Source organism: Stegastes partitus, unplaced genomic scaffold (genome assembly GCF_000690725.1).
Source record: "Stegastes partitus isolate 25-593 unplaced genomic scaffold, Stegastes_partitus-1.0.2 Scaffold1677, whole genome shotgun sequence".
Taxonomy (NCBI): Eukaryota; Metazoa; Chordata; class Actinopteri; family Pomacentridae; genus Stegastes; species Stegastes partitus.
Genome location: NW_007579408.1, coordinates 138117 through 148426, shown reverse-complemented (window position 1 = coordinate 148426; position 10310 = coordinate 138117). Strand labels below are relative to the sequence as shown.

Here is a 10310-nt window from a genome sequence, read left to right as displayed (position 1 = left end):
TACATATATATGTTATGGAATTAAAAATGGTAAATAATCTCTATAACTCATATCTTAATATTAATAAAAAAATATGTTGTGTTACATTACCAATAACAGAAAAAAAAAAAAAAAACTAAACAAATTTGTTGCCATTAAATCAACAAAAAATATTTTTGGAAAGAAAAGCATGTTTATGTGTGGGAAAAAATGCAAACTTTTAACATTTATTTTTGTACAGAATGTCCCTGTTTTCTTGATTATAGATGATATTTAGTTAAATCTCAGTAAAATAAACAGAAGAACTCTTTTAAACGTGGCCTCCAGCTTCAGAAGTGGTTCCACCTCCAGGTCCTTGTTTACGTGGTCGATGTTTGCTGAGATCGTCTCCAGAGAGACGTCCAGCTGCTGCTCCTTCGTCCCTCAGCGGTGAATCAGATCTACAGCCAGAGACGAGTTGGACGTCTGCTGGATGCAGATGTTCTCCCACCCTGGTCCGACTTGAGCCACTAGCTGCAGGCTAGTTTAGCTGCAGGCTAGTTTAGCTTAGCCTCCACCTGCGCCGTCCTCACCTGTCCGCCGGCGCTAACTAACCACGTTTGCTCCTGTTGTGGAATAAAAACCTCTTCCTGGATCTGCATTAGCATTCAGGCGTCGCCCAGACAGACTCCGGCTCCATCAGGGATCAGCTGGGAGGAGGCTGGCAGATTCCTGTCTGTTCATTTATTTATTTTCTATAAACGAAGCACCTCCTTTTCTTTCATTCTTTTATAAAATCAGTGCCCAGCGGAGTGAGAAACAGGACGATCCCGTTGGGAAATCAGGCCTCGTCTGTAGCTGACCGCCGTGTTTGGATGCAGGGATCGTGTTTGGTTAATAAACCGACACGTGGTCTCCGTGTAGACGCTGTCTGCTCCCGAGTCTGGCACCGGGTCGGTCGGGTAATGACGCCGGAGTTCCTGCAGGAGTCCAGATGTGAGCTGGGAATGTGCACATCTGTTCAGCTGACATGTGCTTGCAGGATGTTAAATCTTCTGGAGCTGCTTCCCCACATTCATACATTCATAGAGCGACGCGTTAGATCAGCTCGTCGTTATTAGCGTCAGTGTTTGTGGAGTTACAGAAAATGGATGTTTCAGACACTCACTCGTTAGTTTTAATATCAATTTAAATCAGATTGTAGTCTTTATTCCTTTACATCTCATTTGTTCCTCCAGAAATCGAACCATCCTTCCCAATTTTCTTACAAAAAATACAGTAAAATAAAATTAGATGCACAAGCTTTTAGGTTTTTGCACGTTTTATTGGTTTCTGATACTTATTAATAAAATAGATGGTGACTCTACATGTTTTAATGTGTTTCTGCACTAAACACAGGCTGCAGTTCAGCCCAAAACTCAGGTTGTTTTTTTTTGTCACAAGGCCGTTAGTCACAGCGAAGTCACTCGTCGCTTCTTATTTAAAGGAGTGCAGATTTATTTTTTATTTTTATTTAACTTTTTTTTTTAAAACAGAATCTGGTCAAAACAAATCATTAATTTTGGCTGATTAAAGTGATTTTGATGGGGAAAAAAATTAACTTTATTTTTATTTTATTTTATTATTTTTTTAAATGACTTTTTTCCCGTTTTGTTGAGTTACAAATGTTAACCGGTACAATCACAGAAAGACAATAAATTAACTCGTTAAGCTTCTTAAACATGAGCAACTCAACATTTAATCATTATTTCACCAATATTTGCTGAATCATAATTTATAACAACAGTTCAATTAAAAAAAAAAAAAAAAAACAAAAGCAAGAAAAAGAAACAAATAAATATTAACAATAAGAATGAACAAAACCAGATTGCTCCTGTTTTATTAAATTGCAAGTAATATCTAGTAAAATTACAACAACAAAAAAAGATTCATTTACATGATGACTGCAAAATAAATAAATAAAGGTTCTAACTTTACTTAAAAAAAAAATTTAAAATAAAAAATCTAGATTTTTGCCAATGGTATTTACTTGTTGGTTTTTTTTGCAACATTACTGCATGTAAATTAGATAGAAATGTTGTTTCACACACATTTCTTTATAATTTCCACCATTTTTAGAACTTTAAACGTCAGTGTTGGACCATTTTTAACATAGTTTTCTTTTACTTTTACAGGGAATTATTTAATTTGCAGTGTGGATTTGCTGAACTTTTCCACTCTTTGTGTTTTTTACAGCTTCTGGCTCTGATAAACGCTCTAATTCTGGTGTTTTTTATAGACCACACGTCCTTGAAGCCTTTTTAAGGGTTTCGGGGTTCTGGGGGTTAAACCAGGCGCCGGTTCTGGCGTCCTGTTTACCTCCATGTTGCCAAGGAAGTCGTTGATTCTGCTGATTCTGCTGGTTCTGCCTCCTGCTCCGGTCCAAGCATCCCGGAGTGCTCTCGGCTTTTATGGACTGATGTAAATTGTCTTTGATGGCTTCGGCGGGAGAACCGTTGATTCTTATCTCCGCCGTAAAGCCGCAAATTTACTGTCGGCGGAAGAGTTTGTTGTTTTTTTTTTTTAGTGCTCAGAACAGAACCGGCTGTGGAGGCGAATTACCGCGAGGAGGGAAAAAAAAGGGGGAAATTATCTAAAAGCAACGGTGGAGGTCGTCCACTGGGCCGAGCTTTGATTGAATTCTTGTGGCGCTGGTCTCCAGCACCTGTGGCCCCCTTGTTGTTGGCCCGCTCACTTTGTTTCACTTTGTTGCCCGCCTGAAATGAAGCAGCGCGGGAGGCGTTCTAGATTGATTCCCGCTGACTAATTCATGATTCATATCTGCCACCTGTGGCTCCGGCGTCGAGCTTTGTGAGCTGCGCTTCACCCCCAGAAGCACAATCCTCCATTTTAGGGCTATTTCTACCATTGATTGTTTGTTTTTTGATCATTTAAACATGAATCAAACACCAAAATGGCAGCAAAGAGGTGATTTCCAGATGCTAACGTCCACTTCCTGTCCTGCAGAACACGGACCCGGTGCACGACATGCTGCTGGACGTCATCACCTGGGTGGGCATCCTGCTGTCGCTGGTCTGCCTCCTCATCAGCCTCTTCACCTTCTGCTTCTTCCGCGGCCTCCAGAGCGACCGGAACACCATCCACAAGAACCTGTGCATCAGCCTGTTCATCGCCGAGTCGCTGTTCCTGGTGGGCATCAACCGGGGGGACCAGCCGGTAAGGACGTTTGTTAAAGACGAGGAAAAACCAAAAGTATACACGGCGGTTAGATCGGTGAGCTTCAGAGGTGACAGGAGGAGGGTTTAGTTGGAGGTTAGTTGACTCGTCTTGTGTGAAATCAACCAAATCTGGAGGAAAAAGTCCAACCTGACCTCCTCAGAATGAGCTGGTCTCGTTACCTACAGTAACTTTAGTCTATTTAATGCAGCTGTGCAGAGTTTAACCTTCATTCTGTGAATAGTTTCAGACTTACATCCTCTTAAAGTCCATAGTTTGGGTCAAAATGTCACAAGTTTTTAAATTTGGGTTTCTTTTTCCATCATTTCTGACAGACTAATTAAACTCTGAGGAATACAAAACATGCAGCCAAATCAGTTTTACACCCGCTGCAGGTGTTTTTTCTGTAAAGTTTGAACATCAATATTATGGGATGCATCACGGTTTGAACAGTAAAACTAATTCACCAGAGAAAACTTTAATAAAAAGTGCATTCTGGGTAAACTTCAGTCCAAGTTCGAGCAAATGAAAGGTCTCGTTTTTAGCTGCGGTTTGACACCAGGGTCACCTTCTAGACGCGAGTCATTGAAACAATGTTTAATAGAGGAATATTTTGGAAAATATTAATTACACGGCTTCATTAGATATACTCAAGTTATTGTGGGAGAACAAGTGGGAGGCAATGATTGATTTTTCATTTAAAAGCAGCAGCTTTCACCTAAATCTTTTAACCTTTTTGCTCAAAATAACCACAAAACACCCCAAGTTATTAATAATATTGTTATGCTAATGCTAATAATGCTAATAGTATGAATAATCATACAAGGTGCTTTACAGAAAAGGCAAAAATGAAAAGAGTTGTGCTCAGTTCAGACATACGGAGAAGAGAAGGTGGAAAACTAGAGTTAAACATGGTGAAAGATTTTCAAAATAAAACAATATGGCGACACCAGATTAAGAAAATAAAATAAAATAAATGTCACATCCGAATATGGGAAAAAAAATAATTAAAAAGGAGAATAGAAGCATAAAGACGAGGCCATAAATAATGGTAATAATGGTGGTAATGATAAATAAGATGAATAAATGAATGAGAAACAGTCAAACTTTGCCTTTAAAGTGAAACATTAGAGTCACGGATTTAAACCAATAAATCATCTGATCAATAAATTCAGTGACTTTAAAAGTGCAGATATGTGTTATTGGGTCGTGCCGTCCTTTATCTTCCAGTCCAGACTCGTAGCGGTGAGTCGGGTCGGGCTCCACTCGGAGCGTCCGGGCTGACGGATGTCCGGCGTCGTCTCTCAGCGTCTCAGAGCCTGAAATGTTTTGACAAAACACAACCTTCGGCGTCCCGCTGAGCCCAGAGTGCTGCTTCCCGGCGAGCGTCGGCGCACTTTCCAGACTCTCTGAGACGAGGCGCCGCCGGAGAAAAAAGAAAGAATTGGATGTTCTTTATTCAACAAATGCTGCCTCCCGCGGCGGCGCCGGAGCAAACACCTACTTGAGAGTGCGCTCACATCGCGACACACCTGCCAGCTCGCCGTCATCGCCGCCGCCGTATTAAGTTCAGCCGCCGCCTGTTGCAGTTTTTCAATTTGCAAACACTTGAGACTAATCTGGATTAAGCTGTTCAATACACTGAACCTCCTTCTAGTGGAATAGCTGCAGTTTGGATGGCGTTGCCTTCTCATGAGAGCTCAGCTGTGGCGGCAGGTGGAGGCCTGCTGCCGACGGTGACTCGTGAATGTGGAGTCGATGCTCGTGTGCAGGTCGGCAGAGGCCCCTTTTTATTTAAACTCAGTGTGATCGTGTCATTTGTAAGCAGGCAGAGTTCATGGACGGCTTTCACTCTGGACCACACATCACAGCCAATAGTCTTTATAATATTGTGTTTGTTATTGTATTGTTCTGCACAAACGTCATCGTGATTCATATCAAGTTAACTCAGAAAGGTGGAGTTACTGAATTGTCTGTTTATTTTTGGTGAATTTTTAAACAAGACGTGTTTTGATTTTTGGTGAAATGTCAAAATCTGAATCTGTTTGAAAAAAGAAAAGAAAAAAAGAACAATGTACATATTTTAAATAATTATCAGATATTTTTTTTTGTTAAATTGCAGTTAAATAAGTGGCAAAATCATTTTTTTAAAAAAAAGATAATTTACTTGTGAACCGGAAAAAATATTTGTACAAGTTGCCATAAAATCCCAGTTTCACTGTTTTTAAGTTAGAAAGAAAAATACTATAATTGTTTACAGATTATTGCCAATATTTGAGAGAAAATTAGTGATTGTTAAGGATTGAAAATGGTTAAAAATGATAATAATAAAAATAAATAAATACATGAAGTAATAAAAATGAATCAATAAAAAAAAACTGATTGTTGTTAAATTACAGATAATATCTGGTAAAATCACAGCAGAAAAAAAAACAAGAAAAAAGTGTTAATTTATTTGTTGAGCCTAAAAATCAGGCTAAAACTCTACATCATGTAAACATGTCAAAAAAAACAACAACACAGTTTTCCTGTATTTAAAACTGCAAAACAAACTTTAAAAATATGTTATTTACATGATATTTGCCATCATTTGAAAACAATATTATGAATATTAAGGATTGAAAAATGGTAAATGTTGAATTTTTATTTTCTTGATTGTCCCTGTTTTGTTAAATTCTAGATCAGATCTTTATAAATCACAGAAAATATGTTTTAATTTACAAGAAAAACCACATCTTCCCTCACATCATCCTAAACATACCGTTACTGGTGCGTCCTGATGACCATGAACTCCTCACAGAGGACCGACCGTCCTACGTTTTACCTGCAGGCCGTTAAAGCTCACTGACATGTTGCTCTTTAAATATCATCATAACCATCAACTAAAAGCCGCCGTCCGTGGTGTAGCGGCCGAGCTAACTCCCTGTGAAGCCAAAGATCATCCTCCTCCTCCCATAACGTTTTATGGGCGTGACTCTCCTGGACCACTCAGGCTTCTGGTCGTTTAATTGAGTCCATTTTAGTGACCAGTTATGTTCAACTGTGCCAGTAACGACGTCAGCCCGTGTTCCTTACGACTGTTGGAGGTCTGCTGTGTTCGCTGTCCGTCGCCGCTCTTCATGTCTCGGTTTGGTCGCTGCCAGCAAACAGGAGCACATGTGCTGGGAGGTGACGCTGCAGGCAAACGTCCACTGATTGTAAAAAAGAAAAAATGTCTGAAAATTATTTTGAGAAACAAACCAAAACTGTACATAACATCTGCATCAAAAATCGATATTTTTTTAAAAAATTATTATTATTATTGTTATTAATAATAATAATAATAATAATAATAATAATAATAATGATAATAATAATAATGATAATAATAATAATAATAATAATGTTTATGATGCTATAAAAAATACACAGTTTTATTGTTTTTATTTTATTCTATTCTATTCTATTTTATTTTATGTTATTTTATCATTTTTAGGGCTTTTTCCCCCATTTTCAGGTTTGAAAATTTGTGAAATAAACAAATAAACAGATTTCCCGTTTTATTAAATCATAAACAATATCTAGTGAAATCAGAGAAAAAAATGATTAAATTACACATTTTTTTATTGCATATAAATCAGAAAAATTAGAATATTTTCACAGATGCTTGCCTTTATTTAATTATTAATTATAGATTTATTTTTATGTGGCATAATTTCATAAAATTATGCCCTTTTACTGTATTTTCAGTCTAAGTCAGCAAAAAAATCCATGATTTTCTAGATATTAACCACGATTTGAAAGAAAAACGTGTATATTAAGGTTTTAAAATGGTTAATCATCCTTCTGTTATTTTTTTCCAGTATTTTCCTGTTTCTGTTCACCGTTAACTCTCCCGTCTGTCCGTCCCAGATTGCCTGCGCCGTCTTCGCCGCCCTGCTGCACTTCTTCTTCCTGGCGGCGTTCACCTGGATGTTCCTGGAGGGCGTGCAGCTCTACATCATGCTGGTGGAGGTGTTCGAGAGCGAGCACTCGCGCCGCCGCTACTTCTACCTGGTGGGATACGGGGTTCCCGCGCTCATCGTGGCCGTCTCGGCCGCCGTGGACTACCGGAGCTACGGCACCGACCGAGTGTGAGTAGAACCGGCTTCACGGTCCAAACGAACTCTGATACACTACAGTCAGTAGGGCGACGTTGTGCTGAATGTTACTCAGCTAAAAAAAAAAAAAAACAGTGAAGCTTTTGAGCATGTTTTTATAGTTTAAACTGCTTCATTTTACAAAAAACTGCTTTTTAAACTCGAGGCACAAAGTTTAAAAGATGCTTTTCCTCTACCTGTAAAATAAAAATTCACAAATCATTTAGCATTTTTCAGTCTTTTGTATATTTTTCTTTCAAATAACAGCTAATAGCTATAAAGTAATAATGTTTTTGGCTTATTTACGTGCAGTAAAAAGACCTAAAATTTACACTGAACTGTAAAATCACAGTTATTATCTGTTTTCTAACCCAAAAAAGGGAAAATCTAAACTATTTTTGCACGTTCAACCCTTAAAAACATATTATTTATTTAAAAGAAATGGCACATAGCGCTACTTGATGCTGATTTAAATGCAGCTTTTTCAGAAAAAGGTAATTTTACTGTAAAATGTTGATAAAAAGAAGATTTATCATCAACAAAAATGCAGATTGTAATGATATTTACAGTTTTTTTTAATGTGGTTTTACTCGATATCGTCATGAAGTTTAAAAGATGTTTTCCTGCAGTTTATAGAAAATGTAGAATTCAACGTTTATGCAGTAGTGATCAAAACATTTGCAAATATTTACCTATTAGTCGATTCCCGTACCTGTTGAGTGTCCCACAACGACGTAAAAACTCACCGACTCCTTCGTAGGGTTCAGGGAAACCGTCGGATCAGATGTTTTGCTGTTAATACCAAACGGACAGAGCTGTGAAAGTGGAACGTAAAGTGATTAAATGCGTATTACGGCCGCAGAAAGCAGCAAACAGCTTGAAAACCATGTTGGTCGGAGACTTTAATAATCTCCCCGATAGCCATCGCTCATCATCGAGTTTTAATGAAGCGGAACGGTTACTGGAGCTGCGTTCGTTTCCTCTGACAGTGAAAACTGTTGCTGCACGAACGTCAGACTGTTGTGGTTCGAGTTTTGAAGACGCAAAAGACGGGGAGCTGCCTTTTTGTGTTTCCCACCGACGTAAGATATGATTTCCCATCTGGGATCGGTCTCGGTTAATCTGGAGCCCATCTGAAAGCAATGAAGACCAGTTTGCTGCTCAGATGTTTATCACACGAGGCTGCGCTCGGACGGCCGACGGCCGCGGACCGACGGCGCAACAGTTCGGGGTGATGGATGAGGCGATGGCTGCCACCGCCTGAGCCGTGGCATCATGTGAATAATTAAAGGCTGCCACCGGTGGAACAATTATTACGCCACCGTTGAGGGATGAGGGAAGGGACGAGGCGTGACGCCCGGCCAACAGCGGAAGGTTGGGGGAGGGCGCCGAGTCCAGCCGGCAAATTGATTTCTGGTGCTTTAGCCGGAGATGTCATGGGCGGCGTCGGATGATGTCCAACGGCGACCCAAGTGCACCAGATGAATGAGGAAAAAAATAAAAGGTCAGCTAGCTTCTGAAGTCAAACAGTTCACACCTGAATCTGAGTTGGGTTTTTCCCACCGATTACTCTAAATGTGCCCTTAAAGGAGACGAGGATCTTCCTCCTTCCTGTGGTCCAGCGTGTAATTCCTCCAGTTTAATGAAAGCAATACATCAAAGCACCTGTAAACTTGTAGTTTCGCTAATCCAGTTACCGATACAGTCACCTCAGAGTGTGGCGGTGGAGTTCTTGTAAATATTTAAAGCAGACGCCAGCATTGGGTGTGTTAGTAAGATGTATGGCCACCACATGCTGCAAGAACAACCTCCATGTGTCTTTGTGGAGCTCAACTGGAGGGATGAACTCAATCTGGTGTTCTGATGATGGTGGAGAGTGTTGTTGGGCCAGAATCTCCCAGCTGGGTTGGTGATCCAAAGTCCTGTAGCCTCTAAGTCACTTTATTTAGCCTCCATGAAGGACCCAACACCATCAGCGAGCCGCTAGATCTGGATCTTCCCACTGTAGGGGTCAAGAGTTCAGGTTCAAGAGTTCAAGAAGAAGTGGAACACACTCTGTTTGGTTCTACTTGGTATCAGCCAGAAGTTGGACATTTCAGAGGAACTGCGAGTCAAAGGGTGACGTGATTGATGGGAGTCGCTGGGTTTAGCGCTGCTGCTAGCAAGCTGACGGGCCAGCAGGTGAGCTAGCGCTGCAGAGCCGTGGATTCGCTCCAAAAACAATGTTTGAGCTCCACAAAATGCACGTAAATAAATAACTGAATAGTGTGCATCAGCCTTTTTTGAGTTGAGACAATTTTGAATGAAATTATGCCAACTAACTGTTTTGAGTTTTGGGAATTAGCTTCATTAAATTACTGCTTAGCTCATGATTAGTAGCATGAACACAACTCCTAAAAAGTAAGTAGTTCAAACTAGTTTTTCCTCGTTCTTTAAAAGGATTTTTTGTGTGTTTTGTGTTTAAATACCATCATTGTTAAAACACACATAACTTGACAAACGTATCCATCCATATATTGTTTTATTTTGAATGAAGATTAGTTGAATATAAGTCTGGATTTCTACTTCTTGTTGTTCTTGCCGTAGCATTTATTTCTCAAGCGCGGCTGTGTGATGCACTCCTGAGCTTCTTTCTGCACAGATAAGTGAGGAATCGTAGAAAATGCTTTGCCTTTGATTGTCCATGTGTTACACTTGACCCACGCCTCGGAGGTCACAGCAATCCGTCAAGAGTCTCTCGTAGGTGTTCTTCTTCTATTTTCCTGCCTTTTGCTGGCACGTTGCTGTGTAGCCGGCCATTGTGTCCGATGGCAGCAATTTGTATCGCTGGCAAAGCGCAACATGCAAACAAAACGTTGCTGCCTGAGGATCGTAAGTTAATGTTCCCACACATAACGGCGTCAGTTATTGACAAAAGTTTGTACACGTCTATAGAGACCATGTGGCCCAAGTGAAGGTTGCTGCTGATCACGTGGACAAAGAAAAAGCCTTCTGGAGGAACATTCTGTGGTCAGATGG

The 10310-nt window shown here is 40.0% G+C and overlaps 1 protein-coding gene across 1 annotated transcript in view; it reads left to right on the top strand.

The window, feature by feature from the left end:
• Positions 1–10310, top strand: part of LOC103371978 (latrophilin-3-like) — a 59389-nt gene that overhangs the window by 13627 nt on the left and 35452 nt on the right. Inside the window, exons 4-5 of the mRNA XM_008301482.1 lie at positions 2965–3174; positions 7066–7286. Of these exons, the coding sequence (XP_008299704.1) occupies positions 2965–3174; positions 7066–7286 (431 nt within the window). The remainder of the gene's footprint in view (positions 1–2964; positions 3175–7065; positions 7287–10310) is intronic.